The 27,474-nt window shown below is 41.4% G+C and overlaps 1 protein-coding gene across 4 annotated transcripts; it reads right to left on the reverse strand.

Annotated features, from left to right (window-relative positions):
- Nucleotides 1-26,125, reverse strand: znf710b (zinc finger protein 710b). 4 transcript variants are annotated; one of them, XM_044213990.1, is made up of 5 exons: nt 25,920-26,125; nt 5,971-7,545; nt 3,044-3,235; nt 2,454-2,625; nt 1-1,768 (listed from the first exon to the last, which is right to left on the reverse strand). In XM_044213990.1, exons 2-5 carry the CDS (start codon nt 7,501-7,503, stop codon nt 1,587-1,589), a joined length of 2,079 nt encoding a protein of 692 aa, XP_044069925.1. In that variant the 5' UTR covers nt 7,504-7,545; nt 25,920-26,125; the 3' UTR covers nt 1-1,586. The 4 variants fall into 4 exon arrangements, with proteins under 4 accessions (XP_044069925.1, XP_044069740.1, XP_044069647.1 ...); XM_044213805.1 differs by lacking the exon at nt 25,920-26,125 and adding an exon at nt 25,677-25,700 and having other exon boundaries at nt 1-1,765; XM_044213712.1 differs by lacking the exon at nt 25,920-26,125 and adding an exon at nt 25,677-25,700.
- Nucleotides 26,126-27,474: the final 1,349 nt, after the last annotated feature.

Consider the following 27,474-nt stretch of genomic DNA (forward strand, 5'->3'; position numbering starts at 1 on the left):
TCATTTAAACTAGAGAACCTTTATTAAATAATTCATGGTCAATTTCCATGAGGCCTCAGTTTGATATTCCTCATTTCAAAAAAGAAGTAGTAGACCATTTCTCTGGTTTAGTGTGCATATCAAGGCTGACCTGCATGGCAGGACAGGGGGAGCTGACTGTCTTCCCCAAAACAGAATTATGAATAGCAGGACTAGCGTCAGTCCACTTTCAATTCAACCATTCAAAATGTAACCAAGACCTCCAAATCGTTTCTTTTCTTCTTTTAAATCTACAGATTGGATTTGATATCCATTTTCAGTAATTTTTTTCCCGTTGAGAGGGGAAATATCTTTCTGAATTAACTGAATTGAAAGTGAAGTGAAAACAGCCCTGGATTTAAGAGTGCTGAAACTACAAACAACAACAAAACCCAAAATGCTGATTCTCCGTACAAACTGCTCATTCTTCAATTCGCATTTGAACTGACAACTGCGAAATATCCATATCAAGGAAACTGTAGTTTATAAAAAACCTACAGAGAAAGCATATCTGATCGTGTTTAATAATATTGCCGTTATGGGGGTTAGGAAGATTCTACGATCTTATTTCCCCCAGCTCTTCTCCTTGAGGCAAATGAGTTCACTCTTACTGAAGACAGCCTTCACAGAAAAATGACAGGTCTCAGTGAAAAAGTGCTTTGTATTGTTCACTCAGTAATTCAAAAACTGGAGCAGAATACTCACTACACGGGATAGATTATTAATGTAAAGCTAAACCATTTGAAATAGAAACGGTGGGTAAACACACTGCATGTTGAAGAATCATTTGTACAGTGAGAGGGCTTTACATGTCAGTGTCATAGTTTTCTGGTATCAGCCGACATGGGACAGTAGCAACTTTGGTAGGAAGTGCCCTATCAAGAAAAAGGCTACAATGTCCTGTGCAAAAAGCACACGCGTATTGAAAGACCGGCCTGTCTAAAATGAGGGCTGGGTAGAAACAGGTTACTACAATTAGGAACTGTTTAGTGAGAGCATTCAAACCTATGAATATGTTGTGACTATGTATCAAAAGTTCGATATACAGTGAGTAAATAGCAGACACGGTGGAAGCTTAGTTGCAAATGTATCTAGCTGGCACTTTCAGTCAAAAATATAAGGGCATACATTGGTTGTGAATGACAAAAATGGCAAAATGGTAAACAAATTTCTATCACATCAAATGTAACTGATGACTCTGCAACTGCAACTTTTTTTTTCAAATAACTGATACATACACACAACATACAGATTTGACTGTCCGCCAGTGAGAGTCTTTGAGTCTGTAAGCGCAGTAATCCCCCCCAAAAAAAGGAGCTCCAGATCGCGTTAACAGTTTCAGCGTCTCTGCTATCAGCAACAGAGCCGAAACGTCTCCTTTGAAGAGCATCTCCTTCCTGGCCTCCTATCAGAGTCTGTCAGTTCTGGCTCTTCTGGAAGGAAGCCAAAACTAAATGAAAACCCCATCCCCAGTGTCTCCCAAAGCGTTGACAATAACTCTGTAATTTTCTTCTGCCTTCAAAAAAACAAAACAAAAAAAACAAACATGTTCTCTGGTCCATCATCACTCAAGGTGTAGTGTAGCTGCTTGTATCCTTCCCGAAATTGTAATACTCCTCCATGTCCTCCATATTTGCTGTAGTGAGTTTAGTGAGGTTTTGGGAGCCACCATTGTCCATATTGTCTGGTGATGTAAAGCTGAAGTTCTGTCCTTCATACTCCCCCTGGCTTTCCATTTCTGGAAGAACTTCTGGGGGAAAAAAAGCAATATAAAGTACCAAAAACCAAAGTACCTTAAACTAAATCAATGTACAATCAGTGTCACCATGCTGAAGAAATTCCAGGGTCACATCATGTTTCACATTGTTTTATTGCTTTAATGTTAGTAGATATGAGCTCTTGCCTTGAATTAATAGCATTTAAGGTATTATTGATTTCATATGACCATGCAACAAAACCGCTGACTTTTATATACGGCTATAGTTTTTTAAATTCAGTTTAAAAGGACCTGAATATTCAATTCCTTCCTCAAACTGTGAGGGTAAAATTTGATCAGATTCAGTCGACAGTGGCCTGGCAACGTAAACAGGCAACCCCATAATGGTCATCAGATTCTGAGCCAAATGTTGCTAAAGTCTACATTGGAGTACGTGACATCACGTTTTTCGAACTGAATCCCGCCCACCTCAAACCAGTGTGATGAGCAAAAAGGGAAAAAGATTACAGAAATCTCATGTGAAATAACCAAAACTCTTCTAACTCTGGCAGAAAGCTTGTGTGGGCATGTGTGTATGAGATAGTGTGTTTTAGAGTTTTGAGGTTGGCTTCAAAGCTGTCAGAAAGGGGGCCAGGCCAGTACCAGGTTTTTGATCAGAGGGTCACTGGTGTGGGATGAATAATAGAAAATATGTGACAACGTGTGCAGCGGGCCTCACCTTGTCCTTCTGGTGAGACGTCCATTCCGTGCTTGACCTTCATGTGCCTGCTGAGGTTTCCCTTCAGGTTGAACTTACTGGTGCAGTAAGGACACTTGAAGGGCTTACTGCCAGCATGGAGATGCATGTGGCCCAGCAGGTTGTACATTCGGTTAAAAGACTTACCACATACCTGGAAAAGAAATAACCAAAAATATTGACACTGATGAACACAGACATAAACAAATTTAAAGATAAACGTCATAGTAGCTACTTGTAGTTGGTAGTTAATGATGAAAACATCCTGCCTGATGACAACTGCCTCAAACCTCTGGGATTTTCTCCCACTCTTAAGAATGTGAATTTAATTGTAGCAAAACCACTGATATCAAAGCGTGTAACCCTTATGAACTGATTCCTAGCAGCATATTTTCTCATTTCTCCTTTTCACATAATCCTGTTACATTAAGTTGAACAGATCTTAAAATGTCTTCGCATCTCATTTCACACCAAAATTAATTAGAAAATCTTGCTACTATCACCCAGAATATAATTTTTTTTTTTGTTGTTTTTTGTTGTTTTTTTTAAATTCATCAAGTTCAAATACTCACCTTGCACTTGAATGGCTTCACAGGCAGGTGGACGATCATGTGAGTCTTGAGGGTCTGTTTCTGGATGAAGCTCTTGAAGCAGACGTGACACTGGAAGGGTCTGACGCTGTTGTGGATGAGCATATGCCTCTTCAGGTTGGCCGACAGGGTGAACTCCCGGGAACACACGTCACACTTGTGGCCTTTCATCCCCTGCACAGTCCAAACAGCAGGAAAGGGTTAATCATTCAAATACAGCAATGTGTACTGCAATTTTCTTTCTTGTCACATTGTTTACTGATAGTCAGACAGAAGTGGATTTATTGCTTAATTCACGGGGGTGGGGAGGGTTTAGCTATTGTAGTTTGGCTGCTGATTTGGCCCGCTTGTCAACAGTCAGCAGTTGGAGGTGCGGCAGCGGCATACAGCTCATGGCGGCAATTAAGACACTTTAAAACCTTTAGCACCCGATTGCCGCAATTACTAAAAATCGCACTCCTTCTCAGAGTCATAACTCACTCAATCTGAACACCTCACATGATACACATCTTTTTAGATTAGAATATCATTATCTCCAATGTTTCCGATCACGATTAAACATCTATAAATCCGCTTAGAAATCATAGGAAAAAAATCTCTCAAAGTACAAAGTATCAATCTTTGTTGTGCTACAGTAACTTCATATCTAATTTCATCTACAAAACAACAGGGAAGGTATAACTTTCTTGTCAAACATGCAGGCCAAAGAGCAGGTTTGAAATTTAATGAACAGAACAGCTTTTCAGTTGTTATCATGTCATGCAAATACAATGTAAGGACAATGTGCTATGATGGCAAAGCAACTGTTGGTCTGGGAAGTCAGTGGCAATTTTGTTGAACATTTTAACCTAATGATATTCACATCCTGCCTGTGAGATATTGCTCATTTGTTTGACTATATCCAAATCCAAGGCAGCCACTGTAGGTGTATCAAAACAATTACTATAGAAAAGCAAAAAAAAAAGAGAAAAGAACAGCCCTTTCTACCCGTCCTTATTCTGTTCCCATAATATTCTCAACCACATGCGACAGGAAATGTATAAACACTGAGAAGCAGGTCACAAGAGCAGACAATTCACAGCATCTAAGGCCTTGAGGCTTGTCTAAATGAATGTGCTGCAGCTCCATACACTCCACTCTGCAATAAATATCAGCAGACAAAAAAGTGGTTCTGAATAACTGGATTCTGGGTTATTGAGAAGAACAAATATGTACTACAGGTCACTAGGGTGCCGAGAGACAGTGTTTGTATAAGCAGACAAATCTGGCAGACTGTCAGTCCTCCCACTGTCTGCACAACAAATGGGATGTGCTGCTGTTGTCCACCAGGGGGAGCAGTGAGCAGACAGCAGGCTCAAATACAAGCCACAAAAGAGAACATTCTCTCCACTGAGAATCCACACTGCTCTCTCATTTCGATGATGAGTGTGGCTTAGGATTTTTGTTCCCCTGAAAGTAATCAAATTTAGGCAAATCCTTAGAAATTCAGCATTTTCATTTGTCACTGTGTGTGATTTCTATTAGAAACTAGCCGAAATGATCTGATCCATCTATCCATCCATTGCTCTATCCATCTGTATGGAGTCTGGCAATTTCGAAAAATTGCCTCATTCAAAAGGTGAAATGAAGAGTGCGGTTTCAGAGAATTGTCAAGATCTCATATGTTGTGCATTTTAGAATGACAACTAATAATCAAGGCCTCAAATGGAAAAGATAGTCCTGTGGTTATATTAAATGAATCGTGATCCTCATCTCTCTCTTCCTCACCTGTGTGTGTGTGTGTGTGTGTGTGTGTGTGTGTGTGTAATTACGTGCACGTGTGTAGAACAGGCAGAGGGCACTGAGAAATTACAGACATTTCATTCAGACGAGGACTATAATGAGGAGGGCATGAAGACAGCTCAGTATTGTAGATGTATAGAATCAAATCTTTGTGAAAATGCAACCCTGAACAGACATATCTATTCTACTTCTTACTGCTTTTGCTGTTTGACTGCTTTTTTAAGTTCCATTTCTCTAAAAGCAGATGAAACTTGCTAAGTGCAAATTCAGTGTAGAAGCTTTTCCAATCGCAAGGTCATAACATCTGTCAGGGCAAACTGCATCTTATGCAAAAGAAATGGGTGATTAAAACATATTTTTAAGTGAAAGGGATTTTTTTACAGCTTACAGGAGAATTATCTGGCAACAGATCAGGCTTGATTTGTTAATATGAACAAACCTCTTTCAAAGCTAGAAACTGAATTCTCTTGATGTCCCCAGGACACACATCCTGAAGCTTGCTCTATCGAATAGTGAGAGAGTGATTACTGTACTCTGGGTGACTGCATGCAAAAAATAGGCACATATCCCACCCAAACCTGTTGGCACTACAATGACAAAAGCCCTATATGGGTTAAACAAATCTTGTAGCAAAGCCTGTCTTTGGTATGTTGTTGATGTTGTACTCTTTTATTTCATTTGACTTCATTAACATTTATGTTGGGTGCTAATTAGTCTATATTAGAATGGGACATTTAGCTGTTTCTACTCGCTTCTAATCTGACCTCAAAAACGGCAAGTTCTGAAGTTGTAGTCACAACAGAAATCTGACAAAAACACAAAAGTAAGCAGTACAGAGTATGGATGCCTGCCAGGGTAAGTGCTCATACCTGCCTACTTCACCCAGATCTCAGTGGGTAAAGGACAGAAAGGCCTTTGGACAATAGAGGTGTGATAGCCTCCCTTCGGTGATCCAATAGTTCCTCTTTTTTGTGTGTTTGCTCTCCACTATCATTTTATTTTATATGACAAAAGAAAAACCATTAACTTTCTAATGATCTATACAGGTAATATTTACAGTGTGTCTGTAACTAGAGCAGTCAGGAAGTCTGGGTGGGAGCGGAAGTGTCCAGCGGCGGTGTCAGTACCTTATGAGTGAGCGAATGCTGACGTAGGTGGTGGAGCTGCACAAACTCCAGGCCGCACTGGGAGCAGGTGTAAGGCCTCGGGCTCTGGTGCTTCAGGAGGTGGTTCTGGAGCTGGCTGCGGTAGGCAAACGACTTGTTGCACTCGGTGCACTGGAAGGTGTGGGGGCCCTGGTGGCTTGTCTGGTGGCGTTTGAGGTGGGCGTAGGTGGGGAACTCCATGCCGCACTGCGAGCAGACGTGGCAACGTCCGCGCTCGTGCTTCACCTCGTGCGCTCGCAGCTCGCTGGGATAGGCGAAGCCGCGGCGGCAGAAGCGGCAGCTGTAGGGCTTGACGTCAGTGTGTTGGAGCATGTGCCGCTTCAGGTGGCTGGTCTGGGTGAAGCCCTTCTTGCAGACGGTGCACTTGTGGGGTCGCGTACCTTGGTGGGTCAGCAGGTGGGTTTGAAGATGACTGGGCTGCTTGAAGAGCTTCCCGCAATGTGGACAGGCATGTGGTTTGATGCCATTGTGGCCCAGGATGTGTGTGACTAGGTTGTACTTGGAGGTGTACGATTTATCACACATGCGGCACTTCCAGCGCTTCAGACCGTCTCCCACATCTACGCAGTAAGATTCATCGATCTGGATGTTGATATCCAGCCGGTCCACTCTGCGGCCGCCGTGCCGACGTGGAGGCTGGGGGTGTGGAGGATGCTGGTGCTGCCCTCCTCCACTCCCATCTGTCCACATCATGCTCTGGCTGCCGTCTTCATACTCGCCACCCCCCATGCCCATTTCCGCTGAATCATAGCTGCCCACTTCACTGGTCTGGAAGTAGCTGCTGATGGCTTCCTCCTGTTGTGTAGGCTTCATCATGTTGTTCCCCTGATGTTCTACCTCTTCTTCATCCTCTCTGCTACCTCGACCGTGGCCCCCCATAGGGCGCTGGCCCTGCAGTCCTCTGTGGCCCTGCTCCCCTCCTCTGTGGCCCACCTGGGGGGGAGGAGGGTGAACGTGTGTGTTGGCTTGCTGCTGGTTGGATGCTTCCCGCTCACACTCTGTACAGTTCTTGTTGGTGCCTCTGAGGGTGGCTGGATCCACTTGTACTAAACCACCTCTGGGAGCCATATTGTTTAGCATGTGGACACAGGAGGACATTCCAGAGTTCACCACTTCCCCTTTCACATGGGACGAGGACACATCACCGCCTTGAAGGCTGTGACGATCAGGGCCAACCATTTTCCCGTCTGGATGTTGAGGGGGCCCCTGCTGCCACCTCCTCTGACTGCAGCTGGGTTGCATCTGACCGTCTTCTCCCAAGTTGTCTCCTAGGTAATCTCCGTTGGCTCCGATAAGCTGGTCTGCGTACTCGTAGTCGACTCCGTCTACTGGTGGTGCAGGGGACTCTTTGGGTTCACCGGTGTAGAAGCCGTTAGGTGCAATGGTAGCTCCGAACACTTCATTCTGGGAGATGAGACCTAGCACGGCGGCCTGGGCCAAGGACAGCACGACTACTGGATCTGTCTGTGTGCCTATGTCCACCAGCCTGGCCATTACCTTGGGCTCACATCTACCCAGGCGCCGGCTCGCCTCCTCCTGGAACAGAAAGAGACACACATGCACAGAGAGGCAAGACATCAGCACTGCCAGGAAGCAATTAACGAATATATATCTGACTATAGAGATATAGTCAGCAAATTGAGTTTGTTAGGACTCATTCTACTGCATGGTATTGTGGGGAAAAACAAATTAAACTATGGATTTCTTCTCTATCAACATGTTAAATTTAGGTAAAGGTCTGTTTTGTTGTTTCAGCCAATTTCTCAAATATAACTTATGAACAAAATTGACTAGGAGAAGCTAAGAAAACAATTGAGAACACAACATCGCTTGCTCTTGACAATTTCAAAAACAGCCTGTCAATACAGGCCACTTAGGCTACAACCAAATGGTCGACATTCTAAACTGTTATAAAGGCAGAATGACAATAATTTGGCAACAGCCAAACTACAGCATACTGTACTCCAATGAAAATGTGTCCTTCATCAAAAGTGATCCAATAAGGACAAAAAGGTGTCGAGACTCATCATCCAATCACAGTGTCTCTTTGAGCCGATTGTCGAGATAGACAGAAGGAGAAAGAGACAGAGAGAAACAGAGATTTTGATTTCTAAAGAGTCCTTTATTGCATCACTATAAAGGATATACAAAAAAACAAGAATAACGAGACTAACCTTGTCCCAAATCAATGGTTCTGGTACAAGAAGTCAACCTGAATAACGACTGCCCAAAGGCAAACCTTTAGATCTAGTGACTGAGACACAAGAACTATGAAAGACACCATCCTAATCCAGCGTGCTAACCATGTATGGCTTGTGTGTGTGTGTTGTGGGGGATTAGATGGCCTACTGATCTACACACAAACACACACATTCAAGTGCAAGAGGAAAAAATAGGAAGAAAAAACTGAGCAAGATTAAGAAAAAAAGAATGGAAAAGCAGGAGAGGAGACAAAAACAGAGGAGAGCAGAAAGAGAACAGAGGGGGGGAGAGGAAAAACAGACAGAGGGAGGGAGGGAGAGAAGCAGGAGAGAGAGAGCTTAGAGCAGGCAAGAGTCTAGTGGAGGGGAGGGGGAAGAGGAAAAGAGAGAAAATGAAAGGTAGAGGGAGAGTGAAGGAGAGATAAGGAGAAGGGGGGCAGGAGGGAAGGCTGAGAGAGAGAGAGAGACACTGGAGAGGGAGGGAGGGGAGAGCTGAGTGAAAGAGTGAGAGGGTGAGTGTGAGGCAGCAGTCAAAAGAGAGCAAGAGGAAGAAAGAGAAAGAAAGATATGTAGAGACAGAGGGAGGGAGGGAGGGAGGGAGAGGCAGTGAGCAACCAGGAGACAGAAGGAGAAAGAAAATGACAAAATGAAAGCCAGACAGAATGAAAGATAAAAATTGTGAAGTGAAACAGGCGAGCGAGAGAAAAAGAGGAACGAAGAAGAGTTGGGAAAAGCTCAAAAGAGAGTAGAGAAGGCCATAATGAGTTAATGCAAGAAACAAATCTTAATTTGAGAGAAATAAGACATCTGCAAATGGAAACTTTAAAAACAAAGAAAATCTACAAAGAATCAAAGCATCTCTGCAGGCAGTTTTCTACCTGTCTTTCAACTGCGAATGTGATCAACCCATGTTGCCCACCACCTCAGCAAACTACCACTTAACATGCTACGAGTGAGAGCCAATAAACTCACCACGCTCCTCCTGCTGTGAGGTTTCAGGTGCTTTAAAGATCTCATTCTTCAGTGCAAGTGTTGAGTGAGAATAGGCTCTGTTCGCCTCCTTTTTATACGTGAGGGATGAGGGGAGGCGGGGCCAACATTGCCCGCCTCCACCCCTCTTCTTCTTCAGCAGTTTCGGTACTGACTCTGGTCACACGAGCACAAACACAGACCAGACGCAAACAAACAAACAAATATTCCATACGAGCATGTGGCCAGCAGGTTTAAAAACAAACAAACAAACAAAAAGCTCATATATCACTGACGCGCAAGGCTTCTTCATAGTTTGGTGATAAATGGGCTAAGTCACCTCAAAGACACACACACACATCAACAACAAAAATAAAATCAACATCATATCAGTCTGAAATTATGGATCCACCAGGCTGCCCCCCGCCTCACTCGCCCTCCTTTCTTCCATATCCGTCTGTCATTCTTTGTCTTTGTTTCTGCCTATCCCTGTCTGTCTCTCTTCCTTTATCTGTTTATTCCTGTAGCTCCATCTATTGCAGTCTCTCTCTCTCTCCCTCTCTCTCTCCCTCTCTCTCTCTCCCTCTCTCTCTCTCCCTCTCTCTCTCTCCCTCTCTCTCCCTCTGCACCTTTGTATCTTTCACTCTCATTTCTCAAGTAAGGTTTATGAGTACGGAAAAGTGTTGGAAGATTGTTTCGTGCACAGACTTGGATGCAAGTATGTGATAGGAGAGAGAAAGAGATGGAAGGTGACTGACAAGGAGATGAGCGAATGGAAGAGAGAGGGAGAAGATGGAGAAAGAGAGGAGGAGGAGGGAGTGGAAGGAAAGAATACTGAAGAAAAGAGAGGGGAGGGGTGGAGGGGAGAGACAGAAAGAGAGAGGGAGGGAAAGAGACAGAGGGGGATGGGAAGAGTGGAGCAGAATGCGGTAAAAGAATAAGAAGAAATGGAAGATGGATGGAGGGAAGAAACAGATAAAATGAGAGTTCAGGGAGAAAATAAAAAAGGTATTGTACTACTCTTAATGATGCATCAATCAGGCCAGTGTATCCCTCTCTCCTTGCCTCAATTACACACACACACAAACACACACGAACAGACAAATTGGGCCGCTGATTGACACTTCATGAAACATCGAGGTTCGAGTGTGAAGAACTTTCATCGCTTTTCACGTCGTCTCGCGACCAGCGCACCGCCAGCAAAAATTAGGGATGCGTGGAGAGATGAGATAGCGGTGGAGCTGCGAGACGGTGCCAAACGGTGCCCTGAGAGTCCACAAAGGTCATGCATATCCTGCCAGTGATGAAACTGAGACCACACAAAAGCTGCAAATTACCAAGCTGCAAACTATGGGGGGAAAATAAGAAAATGGGTGTCAAATGACTGACTGACACTTCCTCATACACAAAGCCTACATTCAAGATGTCTTGTATGCATTTTGCAACAAACACTTTGGTTGGTGTCAACATATGTGAGGACATACCAAAGCCTCATTTCTTTTGCTGAAATTTCCTGAGACGATGCAAAGCTGCGAAGACCGAACGGACAGTTGATTGTAACTGCAGAGGCTAGTGTGCACTGATAATGACTGTATGAGCCCATGTCATGCATGTTAAAAGGTGTGTTCTCTCTACAACATGTCTTTTCTATATCTGTCATGCACCCTCCCATGTCACAGAACACAACTACCGTATAATAACGCAATGTAAACAACAGCCCTGTGTTTACAATTGGCTAGTCAGATGCTCATTTTTCTTCTTTTTTTTTTTAGCCTTACCGCTTTTCAAGCTGGAGTAGTTTTACAAGGCTCCCATGAGTGATGAATACAGTGAAACACTTGCAGGGGTGTTAAAGAAGAACTGCCTAATGTTCAAACAAATGAAAAGACAACTGATCGCTTCAAGAAACTAAGGATCTAATCCAAATCTGAAAGAGATGGTGAGGAAAATGGATGAGAGAAACTTCCCTAACTTCCTTCTAGTCTAGAAGGCATTAACTCATAATTACTAAGGAATAAAAAGAAAATCCTGAGGATGTCATATACTGTATATGATTACTGCTTGAAACCTAAAAAGAAAAATGGATTCACATCTCTGATGTGTACTAATACTGAAGTGTGCATATTAGCTATAAAGTTCCTGTGTCAGCCTGGTTGTATTTAAATTCAGAATAGGATTGGAACTGAATATTTTAAATATAACTAAATATTGTTTCTAGAGCAGAAACAGTAAAGTTTACAACAGCAAATTCTATAACTGACTATATAAACTCTAATATCTCACTGGAAACAAATCTAAAATGTTTGGTGTTGTTTGCTGGTTTGTCTCAGCCAGCAGTAAGTCATACAAGAATTTGCCAAATTTTAAGATTCGTGGCAAACTACGATAAACAGTTAAGCTAAAACGAAAGCTGTCTTTACGTAGTCTGCTTATAACAATTAGCTATTAGCCGAGCTAGCGTTCTGTGCTTGTGCAAAACATATGAGACTGCAGACAGAGCAGATTAAAATATCGCTTTCTACATGTTTACATGTTTATGCTTGTTGAACAGGTGTATTGGATTTTTACTCGAAGGTTTTATGGCACTAACAGTAACAAGCGTAGTTGTCCTCAGCTCGGGTAATCTTCGAGTTATTTTGTGTGTGTGGAGGAGCTCAGTCCGACACAGAGAGCAGGGCAGAGGCTGTAGTGTGATAATAAATACTACGGTCTTTAATACCGGGTTTCCGTACCCATGCCTTAATTCTTTTGCGACGTGTTTATCGTGCATGTTCATTTCGCGATGACGATGAAAATACAATTTATCGGTCAGCACTAATATTTGCTGTGGTTTTTAATCTTCTGTTACAGTGAACTGAATGTCTTTGGGTTTTTGAAAGCACAAGACATTTAAAGACATCACCTTGGAAAACTGATGGAAATATTTCAGAATTGTTGTAATTCAATAATTTCAAATGTTTAATCGATTACTCGAGAAAATTAATGACTTAGAAACCATCCAGCATCATTAGTATTTTTGTTTCTTTTACCTTTTGTTTAGGTGGACTGCACCGGTAAAAGATTTAAGTATTTTCTTAGCAACTCATTTGTGGCTGTTTTGCTGCAGTAGTGTTGGTGGGTAATTTGTGGATTTGTTTCCAAGCCTGTCTAATAAAATCACAATTTTTCCCCAGATCTATTTATATTTTAATAATTACTGCTTATTAATTATGTCATAATAACTGTTTCTCCTAATTTTCCATTTTCTCAGTGTGGATGACCGGCTGACAGTCTGCATCAGAAGGTTAATAACATTTATAAAAGTATACATTTTAAATGAATTCTCTCACTGTTTTATATGGAGGTGCACATTCAGAAATACTGCATGAGCTGAGATGTGACGAGTGGGGGTGCCTTGCCTCTACTTTCAGCCTCAATGATTTCCATGTTTTCACCCACAAAATAAAACTTTCCACAAATAGTTAATGTTCTCTGTGGTTATGCTACAACCCACCTCCTGTCAATCACAATCCAGTCAAGCACAAAACACCACAAGATGCTTCCACTGAACATAGTCTGTAAAATAAAATTCAGCTTGATTTTACAATATACATAAATGAGTTAAGACATGCACATCCCTTAACATGATAAAGCAAAAGAATAAAATCTATACTAATGTTTAAAAGTAAGGAAATCCTGGAAATTAAACTCCACACATAGTGCTCTTCTAATTAGTTTTTTTTTTTTTGCAGAGTTCACCTTTAAACTCTTAATCAAAACTGCCTTAAATTACTTAAACTTTTGATTTTACTGTTGCAAAAAAGTTCGATTTTCTTTAAATGTATGGTTGCCCATGAGATACATTTTTCCATTAACAGCAAACTAAACTGCCCATTCTCTAACACAGCTACACAACATGCCAAGGGGTGTGAACTTGTGCTCTCTTGGGTCCTGTTCACAAACTCCGCATTTAAAATGTGTGATCTGATCAGGGGGAAGATAGCTTTGAGCAAGAGCAAGATTTTAGCCAATAGAAATAAAACACAATTTGGGATCCAGTTGCTTTGCAGTACATGCATACAGCACAACAAACTTCCCAAACACATATCGATTTGCACGTGCCAAAAAAACTTGGGACAATGTTACAAAGTCTGCAACTGATGCAAGGCACCCACTAGCCACTGCAAACCTCTTTTCTAGCTGTATGGTCAAGAGCAAAATGTGTCTGTTTAGCAGCAGTCACAGTTTCCTACAGATAAAATCAAATGGGAGCCGGAAGTGAAACCTGACCAAACGTGGCTGCTCGAGATACATTCTGATGTCAAGTTCTGATGTCGTTCTGGATACATCCGGATAAAAGATACTGAGGTGGGACACAGCCTGACACGGTCCGGACAGAGCATGTTAGCTCCACATTCCTGCTCTATACACATGTGTCCATAACTTCTGATTTAAAGTCATAAGGCCACTCTTACTATATATCAGTAATAATAGTGCTGAAACAATTAGTTGATTAATCAATTAGTCAATCAACAGAAAATTAATAGCCAACAATTATGATAACCAATTAATGGTGTAGTTTATTTATCACATAAAAATGGAAAACATTTATTGGTTCCAGCTTCTCAAATGCGAGGATTTGCTGCTTTTCTCATTTCGTATTATTGGGCTTGTTAGTCGGACAAGACAAGATATTAGAAGACATCACCTTGGACTCAAGGAAAAGTGTGATGGGCATTTTCAATTATTTTCTGACATTTTAAACGCTAAATGATTAACCCAAAAATAATCAACCAATCGATAATGAAAATAATTGTTAGTCGCAGTCCTAATTTGTAAACAGCACCACTCAAACAGCAAGGGCAGCAACTAGGGCTCAGTATTCATCCTCAATATTTTTTGGTACCGACCGAAATGTATTGAAAACTGTCCACCAAAAGTTGGCAGCCAGTGTTTGCTCAGATTTGCACTTTCTGATTTAAATAATCATTTTTCATTTGAATTTACTTTTAATTTAAATGACTGACTTTGATTTACTGTAATTTATTTAGGCAAAGGTCTTGTACAGCTGCTTGTGTTTAGACAACATGTAACAATGGAGAACTTGGAAAACATGTTTTTATTTCCCAAAAGTAGGGCACCGTAAAAAAAGTATCATTTTGGTATCCGTACTGAAATTCAGTTGTGAAGTGGTAGGGGCCGCTGGTTTAGTCCCAGATAGTGTAATGATCCTATAGGTTAATGTTATGACCACCAGTTTCAATTATATCTACTTCTCACCTCATGTTTTATGTACACAGGCTTGTGCCTTTGACTTTTTTTTTTTTTTTTTTTTTTTTTTTTTTCAAAGAACCAGATAACATGTAACATTGTCTTTGGGAAACATGAATGGGACTATTACTTCCGGAACCAGGAGCGCCCGAAATAGCTCCTCTGACTTTGAGAAAAATTCAAATAATACCCAGCCCTAGCAGCATTTTACTTGCAGTAAAATCTCAGCAAACTATCAATGGTTGCGGCTTCCAGCTGTGCAGACGGAGCAGCTCAGTTTATTAGGCTACCCTGTCTGTGAACGTGAGAGGTGAGGCAGTCACCTGGTGTATCTAGTTTACATTCCCGTGAGGATGATGTCTGTCATTTGTGGCTGTTTTGTGTACCGACATGTTAGCCACTTGTTGAATATAGACAAACATAAGGGTAAACGGCTAGCTTTGGGGCAGATTGTTACAGGAGGCAGGCATTTATATTTGGGTTAATGTGAATAACAGAGGCCAGTAAATAGCACCACAGATGGACAGGTTAAATAAGAAAAAAATATGTAATGATAGGGAGAGAAGCTTTTAGTCAAGATACAGCTTTTATTGTAGAATTATAACTGTTTCTTTCCCTAATGTGTTTGTTTTTTCTGTGATAGAAAACAGTTTTTTTAATAAAGTTTGTATCATAAATGTCATGGGGGAGTGTGGTAAACAACAGAATAGAGAGAACATGGAGGAAAGAGAGAGAGAGAGGGAAACGGCAGAGGACAAAATGGGGGCGTAATAGAGGAAGCAGAGAGAGAGAAAGAGAGAGAACAGATGATTGCATGGAATGAAAGAGGGATTGAAGGGGGAGGGAGGGGAGGAGATAAAGAGAACAGGGAGGGGAGGGGGAGAGAGTGAGCGAGTGAGGGAGTGAGTGAGTGAAATGGTGGAGTGAGAGAGGAAAGGAGAGAGAGAGAGAAAATGAGAGGCAGCAGTGGGGGAGGGGAGGATGTAGAGGTAGAGCAAGAGAAGCAAGAGAAAGAGAGACAGAAAAGGGATACAAAAAGGGAGAGAGAGAGAGAGAGAGAGAGAGAGAGAGAGAGAGATGGGGCAGGGAGCAACGTGAGAGCGAGACAGAGAGAGGGAGGGAGGGGCAGTGTGCAACGTGAGAGAGGAAGAGAGAAAGAAAGAGAGAGAGGCAAAGAGAGAGGAGAGGGAGGGGTAAAAGCGTGATGGAAACCGAGCAAGAGAGGAAAAAAAAGAGAGAGGGAGAGAGAATGAAAGAGGGAGAGAGGAGGAAAGAGGAACAGAGAGAGGGGGAGGGGAAGAGAGCTGGAGAGAGAAAAACAGAAAGGAGGTAGAAAAAAATAGGGAACAAGCGAGGGAGAAAGAGAGCACAAAACCTATCTCGCTCTATTTTGTGGTTTCACAAACATGGCTGCAGCAAAAGAAGAAGAAAAAGAAGAATGGTCTTCACAAGCCCTCTCTATAGCACACACACATACACACACATGACCAGTAACATTTTAATATACCAGCATCAGTTGTAATCACCCATGTTATTCATTGTAGGGTGGAAACAGCTCCATTCAGGTAGACTGTGATGTGTTCACAGATGGGAAGCTAGGCCTAGCTAAAGGGCCCTAGTCTTTCATTCTTCTCAACTGCTGAGATGCTCAAATAGTACAGTACAAATGACACTGCGGGTCCTCCCTCAGACAAGATCGAGACAACTGTGCGCCCAAATGTGCATCAATTCTTTAATAACTAAAGTTATCCTTATCAAAAACAAAGCAGTTACTCATTAGGGTAGTTAACCATGCTGAGGTCTAAATCTGCAACTTAGTCAAGCTGTGTTGTGGCTGCAATCCTAAAAACAAAGTATGCTTCTAACAAAGTTGTCTCATCTAATAGCACCTCAAAATCATTATTTTTTTTAATAGTAGATTAGGTGCTACTTCCTGAAAGTGACAATGGGTTTTTATATAGTCAAGCTGACTGGTTTTTCCATTACAATGTGGTGGCTCGGTAAAAGGTGTTGCCTACCTTGCTCACCATTCTAGCCACCTACTAGGTTTCTAGTCACTGATGTAATCGGAGCGTCGAATTTCTCTTCTTCTCTTGGTGTTGGTGTCAATAACAGCGATCCGCCTGCACCTACGCGTTTTTTAAAGCCCAAACAGAAATGCTGAGGCTGATGTTGTGACTCTTTAAATGCCCCTCGCTCTCGTTGCTTGTATATGATGTCACATTCTTGAGCCAATCCGTTAGCTGTGACGACATGGCTCTATGGCGGGGGGGGGGTCTAGCTAGCAAGCAGGACCACAGCAGCTTGGCGTGGCTGTCCTATGCCGTGAGGCTGTAGTGGAAATGTATGTCATCACGGTACGGCGCAGCTACAGCGGACCGACCCGGGCCTATGGAAAAACCCTAATTGACATGCAGTTTCTACAGCGATGGTTCAGGTGTGCATTAAGTGTGAAAATGGCCAGCGCTCTAAGTGGCTCTGCAAATTCTCTTCTCCGTACTCCTATGCAGTGGTCCAGGTGTTGGCAGCTGTAGAAAGGCAGCCTGTCTTCAGAGATGATACATGGGTGGAGTGTGACCATAAACAGAACCAACAGTGCAGACAGATTTGCTCAGCTTTTTTTTATAGCTTCCATAAAGTTTGCTCAGACCCTCATTACTCCGGAACTCAACGTTTCTCAAACTTGCACAGATGTCATTTAAAACAAAGATGGATGCGAGTGCTTGATTTTTATAATACAATTGCAATTATTTTATGTGCACTTCAGTTTTGATTTTTTTTCTCATTTTTTTTGGTTTGATAGTTTGTCACAGTGGAATAACGTTCTAGATTTAAAAGTTTTGTATATATTTGAACACAGCTAAGACCTACCTTTACAATTTCAGTTTTTGTGTCAGCTCTCCATAGATTGGTAGATGCACCAACAATAGTAAATTAGCCACAACGCACTTTATACTGTAATCTCACATTTTGTCCAATTAAAGGAACAAAGAACGTCTTTTTGCCCTTGTGGTTAAGAAGTAGTCAGAATATTGCAGGTTAATAGAGGTGGTGGCTATAGAGATGTAGCTACAGTATAGTTCATGCACTATTAATAGTAATAGTAAATAAATATTGGACTCTAGTGCTCACCACCATTAATAGTTATGAGGCATGAGAGAATTCAAAGTTCTACACTTTGACACAGTCACATTATACTGGGTTGAAATGAGAATTCATAAATAATTGAACTCTGATAATAAACACCAAATTTATACAGACAAATAGGGACAAATTAAAAGGAAAAACCTGCATAAATTAGTGGAGGACTATAACAAATGCAAATGCTTCCATACAGGGCACGACGGGTCACTTAATGGTTTGATGAGTATGAAAAAGTTGTGAATCAGAGGCTATAACCTTTACAGTCACCAGATCTCAACCCAATTGAACACCTATGGGAGAATGTGTTAGAGAGCACTCTCCACCATCAACACACCACCACAAGTGAGGGAAGTAGCACTAAAGCTGTTCTGGAGGCTCGTGGTGATACTTTGTAACATTTTCCATTCATTTGTCTCCCATCTTTATATCTCTCCCAAATGTTGCTCCCCGTCTCCCAGCACTCCTTTGAAATTAATGACTACTGGTCCGAAGACATTAAATGTACATTTCTGTTCAGATACACTTCAATGCAAACCCCTACAAACAACATGACGGCAAATAACAGAATGCCGGATCTCACACTAATCAGCACTGTGAAGGGAGGAAGCCCTCTACTTAAAAACACACCTGCAGCCAACTGCAACAACAGCTCCGGCACAGAAATAGACATTTTAAAAGGTAGAATCAAAGCAGTGAACACAGAGGTCGTGCACCACTGGCCATGGGTTCGACTTCATTGACCTGTAGTTCAGTGACCCATAAACCTCTCACTCTTTTCTTCAAATTCCCTTAGATTTAAGAAAAATACGAAGTCTAAAGCATCAGGGCGCAGAGCAGAGACTTAAATGTGCCATTCTTTCATATATTTAAGTTTTTGTTATGGGGCCCAATAAAGGGAAACAAATGCTGATAGGTTTATATGACTTGAATTTAAGTTGATCTGAAACCCGACGATAAAACCGCCATCTATGAATGTGCCATCAATGCTTACAGCTGGTGTGAATGGCAGATTTAAGGTAGCCTATTTGCAGCGCTTGAGGCAAGTATACAGTATAATATATTTACGAAGAGCTGTCCTTTGGGAATCAAGTCCCAAAATTCCCAAACACATGGTGTGTTAGGGTGCTAACATTTCATCTTTGCTATCTTTATATGTGAGTGAAAAACAGCTACATGACTTGTGACATACACATTCACACACCGTCGCACTGTTCAGTTTCTCAATTTTTTCATGTGGATATGAATGATCAGGGAGACGAGTCTGGTTTTGTTTAATGTTTACGAGGTCATCACTCCAAACCAACCTTATAGCATTAAAACATCGCTCCCAGATATCATTTTATTCCTACCATGTTTCACCATTATGTTACAAATTCATTTACAATCTCATAATAAAATATCAAGGCATGAAGCTATCAAACAGAATCACTTTGAGTGAAATTATGAGAAGAGACACAATTTAAAGTCTCGATAAACGTCGGCTCTGCTGCTCTGTTAAATGCTGCTGTGGGCCTACCATTTTGTTCCAGTGCTTTGTAACTAACAGTTTCAAACTACACCACTCCTCTCTCTCATCACTCTTTCCTCATGTTTCCATGGATACACCCCCTCCCTTTTTTTCTCTCTCCCTTTCCCCCTTTTTCATCACTTCCTTCTTATCTTTTCCCTTCCAGTATCATCCCCTACCACTCCTTCATTGCTCTGTTCTTTCCCTACCCAATTTCTCTCTTACAGATGTAGTTTAATGCTCATGTGGTATGATGATCCAGTGATCACTGACTCCCCTAGACACATGTGAAAATGCAAAATAGGACATTAAAAGGAAAATAATGCACTTTATAAAGCACATTTAAACAACAGGTTTCATGTTCTGGTACTATACTGATCCCTGAAGGGAAATTCTCTTTTCACTTGTTCTTCACCAGTTGGAGATCAGCTACACAACAGTGCCCCCAGAGACGAGATTGAGATTTAGTGTCTTGCTCAAGGACACTTCAGTAGGACCTCCTGGCAGAAGTTTGGTTTCCCTGCTCACCATTTAGTCTCCTTAACCTTACAGCGGGTTCTTGGATGTGGAAATTGAATGGGGCCGTCATGTACTCAGGACATGTCTTTTTCTCCTAGATTTTGTTGAACACAGGGGAATATTATTGTGTTCATCATCAAGTTTATCTGTTTAAGGCTCTCAGGTACAGCCAGCGATACCTGGCATATACAGACCGCTGTCACAGGACCTCAAAATGCACAGCAGACAAACACTTATTGGGTCTGTGTTATAGAAAATGTAACAGCAAGGACATTAAGCATTAATATATGGGAAAAATAAGATACTTCAGCATCATAGCCTTTATTTACGTGAGGCCAAATAATCCCTTAATGCAACACTGAAGAATTCAGGAAATAAAGATCTTTATCATTTGATCCAAAATGACACAGCTAACTGTTTCACCACCGCATGCACAGTATTTAGTGCATTACAGTCCATTTGCCAAGTCTTTTGAGATGATGCTAATCCAGTTTGTACTGTCCCAGTCCTCCCAAAACTGGATGCACTGAAGTAAAGCGGCTAACAATATTCTCATTACATAATTCTAAAGTTGATTTAAGAGCTCATTTGCCAAAAGATGCCATTCAAATCTAAGGGCCGGGTTATACTGGAAAAGAAGTGATTCGTACAACGTGTTGTCCGAGCCCGTCAGAAATCAAAAGTGTTTATAGTTATTCAAAAGATTTAAGAAAAATACGAAGTCTAAAGCATCAGGGCGCAGAGCAGAGACTTAAATGTGCCATTCTTTCATATATTTAAGTTTTTGTTATGGGGCCCAATAAAGGGAAACAAATGCTGATAGGTTTATATGACTTGAATTTAAGTTGATCTGAAACCGACGATAAAACCGCCATCTATGAATGTGCCATCAAAGCTTACAGCTGGTGTGAATGGCAGATTTAAGGTAGCCTATTTGCAGCGCTTGAGGCAAGTATACAGTATAATATATTTACGAAGAGCTGTCCTTTGGGAATCAAGTCCCAAAATTCCCAAACACATGGTGTGTTAGGGTGCTAACATTTCATCTTTGCTATCTTTATATGTGAGTGAAAAACAGCTACATGACTTGTTTATAGTTATTCCGAACGGCCACACTGGAAGGCGGGGTGAAAAACCGACAATCACAGAGACAAGGAGACGCGATATTGTTTAAATATGGGGATAATGGAGCACTTTTTCAGACAGTCTCTCCTGGAAAACATTCATCATGCATCTTGCACAGTGTGACTGAGCAAACCCGGCAGCACTGTCTGAGGTCTGTATGCATTGAGGCAAGTTGTGGGGACATTACTGGGGTGAATGTGTTTGTATATTTCTTATTTTTATTTTAGAATAATAAATAATAAATGATGATAAACTGTGAAAATACCTGTTAAAGCAAGCCATAAATCTATCTATCCATCTAGGCCGATGCTGATATTGATATCTGAGTTTTAAAAAATCTGATGATATATCGGCCAATAGTAATTTTTTAAGATAAACAAACAATCTTGATATAGATTCCTTAGATTTTTTGTTTTTTAACATTGTGACCAAGACACATACTGAGTGGGACATTTTACAGTGTAAACATACTCATTGTAATCTGTAAAAAAGACATTTAACTAGCAACTTCTTGATCCAATTCTCCAGTACAACTACTTTTCACCCGATCACAGCCTCAATGTAAACCCATATCAGCAGTAATGGCTGAGCAACACAAGGTGTCAATCACACCAACACTGTAAAATGGCTGTACTGTCTCCCTCGAGAATGACGCTGTCCATCCACAGAGGTGTAGCACAGCTAAACAAACATCACTAACTGTAAAACTACTGCGGTAACTACTCCAGCATCACTGGCCCGAGTACTGCACAGCGTCACGACAAAAGTCTCATCACTGACAGAGACACAGGAACAGTGTGAAAGGACAGAGAGGGAATGAGAGAACAGGAAACAGAGACGATAAGAGAAGGAGACAAAACAGAGAGACGTCCACGGACACATACACACAATGCATGCACACAAACACACACAGCTAAAATTACATCCAAGAGGGCATGAACTAGGCCATTGCTCTGCACTATGCTGGAAAGTGGTAGTTAGCTAAGTGAACAGAGGCTTGCAGAGACCTGAAGGCTGACACTATGTGTGACTGTTATCTTACTACACACAATACTATTATTTTCAGCCCAGATGGATTATGGTCTGATCACGACACAACACAGAGGCTAATAATCAGGATGCAATCAGATTGAAAGAGAAAAAAGCAGCAAATGATGACGAGCAAACAGTTGTCTTTATACATGAGGACAGAATATTCCAATTTCGAACTACAAATAATTTCAGCTATAAAATAATTAACAGATTGTACAATAGCACATTCTGTTAAACTGCAGCTAATCTTTTTCACGCAGAGAATTTGGCAGGATTCGAGAGGAGTGACTGACAAACTGACTCACCAGACAACTAGTAACAACTTCACACAACAAAAGCTGGCAAGGACAGCATTTAGCCAGACCAAAACTGACCGGCATGACTGGCACCTAATAAGCATTACATACAGGAGTTTTCTATTAAAAACTCCTTCTGCATACACGCCATGAAGCAGGCTTAAGGTTCATAAAAAGATTATATGCATTATATTATATAGTATTTCAAATCTTCACTTATTTATCAGCATAAATAACAGGATTAAGAGTCTACAGACATGCTAGTGGCTCTGTGAGGCTGTACTATTGGACAAAATGTAAATTTGACCTGATGAGGATTTTACGTCTCCCCTCAGGATGAATGTCTATGAATTCTTAGACATGGATATCTGTACCAAAATTCATGGCAAGCCATCCAATAGCCTACATGTTGAGACATTTTACTCAAACCACAAATGGCAACGTTATGGTGGTGCTGGAGGAAAAGTCAGTAGGATTCATCCTCTGGAGACCATGAATGTCAAATTTCATGGCAATCCTTCCAATAGTTTAAATATTTCAGTCTGGACCAAAGTGATGGACCGACCGACCAACCGACCCTGCAAGCCCTAGAGCCAAGCCATTAGCATGTCGAAAAAAATTCTCTGACATTAGCTTCAGACATTAGGAATAATGCAGGCCATTAAAGCAGAATTTGCCATGAGCCTTGTTAAATCATCAAAAAGTGACACAGATGAGTCCAGGTTAAATCTAGATCATATTTTGCTTGCTGTCTCTAAAAGCCAATACTTATCTATTTCTCACCAGCGATCAAACTGTCAAGAGAGGTTCCTACAATTCATAAAAACAGCTGACAAAGCTGTTGTTGCTTTGAATCATAATCATATTTACTCACATGGTCCAATAGTCAGGTAATACGCTGACAGATGTGTTATTAGCAAAACATTCAACGATGCCAATGCTTCGACCAAACAGTCAGCTGTTATGCAACGGGAAAACAACAAGTTGCATTTATTATTAATGAAGCCATATCGAATAAGCTGCTAGCCCACTTAACAACACAAGGCTACATTTTTTGGTGTTATTTAGGAACAATTCAGTGTTGCAGGCCTTTTTTCCCAGAAGGCCTGACTATTGTGGCGTTCAAATAGGCCTACACATCACACTCATACAGCTCATACAAACAAACTAGCATTACATTCTGGAGGTCATTCAGCTGGCTGTAACCAACAGGCCCTACACATTAGGCCTTTGTGCTTCGAGAAACATCAGCCTCTTTTTTTTTTTTTTTTAAACCCTGCCTGCAGCACAGCCGAGCGCTGCAATGTGCTGACACCATCATCAGCTATTCTAAACCTTTTACCACAGCTATATTCCCACATCCTGATACAGAAGGGAGGGAGAAAAAATGAGAACGCCTCATTTTCATTTATCTTCACCTGTAAGAGATGTGTCTAATTTTCAGAGTCTGGTAAAACGAATGGTTCAATTTCTTTAGGAATATTGTGGATGTCCTGATGTTCTGTCTGTTTGGCACCGCTGGACCTCATTCAACACAGTCACCCTGCCACTGATGATCCATGGACAAATGGCTTATGATCCCCTGAGTAGCATACAGATTGTGTAGAAGCAGCAGCAGTGTAATAACACATTATCGATCCAAACATGGGGAAATTCATTCATCACTGTACAAGTCAAGCTGGCCAAAAAATAAAAACTAAAAACTGTACAGTTAAACTTGGAGGCATAAATTCTGTAGACAAAGTATGAGCCTGGATTGTTAAGAACTTGCCAGTGCTTTTTGTTGAGCTTGACAATTTTTCAGCACACTATTATTAAATCAAGTTATGGGATCATCATACATAATGTCAAATACAATTCTATCATCATCAAGCAATCTTTCAACGCTACAAACAAAGTAGTCTGGTCCAAATACCAAAACACAATGCCTGTAATATTCATTACTCAGCACAATACATGAAAATCACAAGGCAGAGCAGATTAGACAGACCACCAACACAAGGTTAACACAGAAGACAACAAATATAGCAGCCAGCTGAGAGACAGCAAGTTTGCAAAGCAAATTAATATTTGGCGAGATGCCTTCAAGCTAAAACAGACTGGAGATGTTATCATCAAACAGTGGCTCTAAACTGCATTCAGGGAGGCAGAGCACTCCAATCAACCATGTGGCCATGGCTGGTCATCCACTAGAGCTGCTTGACAATTCAGGGGGAAAAAAGCACTGCAAGAGCCAAAAAATGCACTCCTTAGAAAAGGTGGAAGTGGAGGTGGACTCTACAGTAAGAAAACACCAGGCCAGCACCACTTGACCAACACTCATAAACACAAGAAAGGAAGGCAAAAAATGACTGGAGATGCTTAATCTAAGAGCCGCAATAAAATAGGATCTGCTGACAAAACACTGCTGTAACACTAGGAAAGGGTTAGTTGGACAGAAGTGGTTGATGCACTGCAATCCCTTGGGCGCTGAGATGATTAAGTCAGTTAAGTCAAAGTGTCATTTCAGGACGCACGTCTGTTCAAACTGACAGCAGAGATGGGTCACTTTCAAAAATACAAACAGCAAGATCTGCAGCATGACTTAAGATCTGCATGGCAGTGATACCTTGACTAATGATGCTGAGTCATTTGAACATTTCCATCGAAATGACCATCAATCAGATGGCCCATAGACCACATGGGGAGGATGTCTTTTTAATTACTGCCAGCCACCGAAGTGCACTGACACCAAACTGCATCACAGCACATCTATAGGCCCCAGGCTGCCAACTGGTATGCACAGTGGTATGCAGCTGCCTTGCTGCATGCAGTGCACCATCCACATTACGTGTTTAGACACTGCATGGCAGGTATGCAAGGGGTCAGCAGAGTTATTACTCATTCTGGCTTTGCATTGAAATCCACAAAACGACACCGAAGCAGTCCAAAATAAGAGTATATACGCAAAACCATACAGGACCTTCACATCCCTTGACAGCCAGTGTGAGCTGCACTGCCCTCATTAGTGCAGTGGAGGGTGCCTGTGGCCTATCAATGATCTCTGACAGCTCAGTGAAGAGTCACCCAACTGGTGGTGGCCTGTCCCCCCCACAGGAGCGAGCAGCCCGGGCTACAGGTTATCTGCTGCAGTGCATCTTCCCGGTGCTTTGCAGTGTCCCAGTATCCTCTCTGCACTGGGTTGTGACCAAAATGTGGTCTTGACTGCACGCTAGATACACTGAAAGTGACCGGGGCGAGCGTTGTCTCCACATTGGGATTGTGGACACTTTTGCCTGCTCAAAATAAACCATTACCCCCCCCCAAAAAATATAATAATAAACTTGCGCTGTATCTTTAAAAGAAAAGGCCCGACAACTTAACAGCAAAAACTTTGTTCAAGGCAGGCCTACGCAAGACATATTGGCCTCCCGCGTCCTCGCATGAAGAGGTGGGTTATGTGCAGGGTATAGATTAGTGATGGGGCAGAACCGGGCTAATGTGGCCTGGTGTAGCCCCTACTCCTTTATGCGTCTCTCTCCCCATTCTCTCCATCCCCCCTCTCGACGCCATCTGTTTGTGGCATGAGAGAATGTGGAAGTAAAAAAAGAAAAGACGACATTTTGACTGTAGTTGCTGACCTACATCGAGCATTTGTTTGCAGTATAGCGTAAAAACCGCACCGAAAGACAGCCGTCCAAAGCGTACAGTCAGTAAAATCGCCATACATGACGCGCGTGCATTTTCTAGTCTGGTCAGGAGGAATTTAATAAGTTACGGTTGAAACACTCCTCCGCCTCGCCGGGCCGGACAAGTCAACGCTCCCAGCAGCACATTAGATTTCTTCTATTATCGTCAAAGGAGGAGAAAGAGAAAATCTCAACTCACCTGATTCCAAAATCGGTTTATGGTGGCGACGTGATTGTGGTTAATTTTAATATGGGAAAAACAGTTACAACGGTGGGTCCCCGTTGTGTGTAGCAGGAAGGAGGGAAGGGAAGGCGAGAGGGGCTGACGTGAATGAATAAACAACTGAGCTCCTCCTCAACGCCACAAGTAAAGGCGGAATGTGGCTGACTTAGTGGAATTCACCGCCAGCCATTAAACATCCTCTTTATGGAGTTTTTTTTTAATCAATTAATACTGTTTTTTAAAACAAGCTTTACAATACCTTTGATACCGATTATTACACCTAAGCCACACGGTGTTAATTTTCTCATTTAAAAATACCTCGTTTCTGGATAACCCATATAGCAATTCTGTTATCGTATCATTTCTATTTTAATATTAAGTAACAAAAACCTATGAGTCATTTTAACTGTAAAACACCTTCATTGTATGGCATTAACAAAATCCACCAGGTGGCACTATGTCTGCAACCTAACAACAGGACTGAATTTGGCATCATGGCCAAGCTCCATTAAGATCCCCTCCAGACATGTTTTAAGACATAAAAATACTCTGCTTTGGAAAATAATAATGTGTCTGACATGGTTATTCAACAAAAAAAGTTTAACAAACTACTTAACAATTTATTAAAAGCACATCTACTCACTAATCTTCTCTCTCACCGAATAATGCAGAAAATACGAATATGCAAACACGTTTCTGCTGGATGCAACTGAAAAGTCCATTCTCAGGGTACAGTGTATATATATATATATATATATATATACTGGACCATGATTGGCTTCCAAACTGGTTGTGATGTCACAAAATCCTGCTCGTACGTACACGCCTTAAACTCCGATTTAAGGTGAGCACAGAGAAACTTTCCCCTGTCAGCAGATGAAGTTGGAAACAGTCTTCTAGTGTCAAACTCAGGTCAAACATCCAAGTGAAGTAACAATAGGCAAAACATATTTTTGAGTGAAGGGGGACTTATATAAGCACACACAAATACAGAGACAAAAAACATTGTGAAAAAAACAAATTTGCATGCCATACTTACAACTATACTTATATCAGACTAAAGCTGCCACCTATATGTTTTGATGTTTTAGGGGGACAAGATTACACACTGAATACAAGATCGCCACAGAAATATTATAGTTTTTTGTCTGTTTTGTTTGTTTTTAGATTAAGTCATTTAAAGATATTGGAATAGATGGGGAAGTGCATAAGGTGGTAAAAAAGGAATATTTCATATAAAAATAGCCTCTTGATATACCCAAATGTCTGGTGCCCACTCAATCAAATCACAATTATTTGATTTATTCCACTAAAAGCTGTATTCTGTATCCTCAAAAGAGCCACTGATGATGTTTTGATTAAACAGATTCAGAAACTATGAATTATGAGTAAAAGTTTTGAAACTGCTGCAATTATTCATATCCTAAGAGAAATGCACAATTCTGACACTAGAGGGCACACGCACTCCACTGAACTGAGCATTAAACGTCTTTTCAGTGTCCAAATGATTAATGTCTCATTTGATTAAGAT

The sequence above is a fragment of the Siniperca chuatsi genome, linkage group LG1 (genome assembly GCF_020085105.1).
Source record: "Siniperca chuatsi isolate FFG_IHB_CAS linkage group LG1, ASM2008510v1, whole genome shotgun sequence".
NCBI lineage: Eukaryota > Metazoa > Chordata > Actinopteri > Centrarchiformes > Sinipercidae > Siniperca > Siniperca chuatsi.

Coding starts and splice junctions, on each gene's coding strand:
- znf710b (XM_044213904.1), bottom strand. CDS start 9,227: ATGAGATCTTTAAAGCACCTGAAACCTCACAGCAGGAGGAGCGTG. Junction 7,546..9,182: donor CTCACAGCAGGAGGAGCGTG/GTGAGTTTATTG, acceptor TTTCTGTTCCAG/GAGGAGGCGAGCCGGCGCCT. Junction 1,769..2,453: donor CGTCTCACCAGAAGGACAAG/GTGAGGCCCGCT, acceptor TTTTTCCCCCAG/AAGTTCTTCCAGAAATGGAA.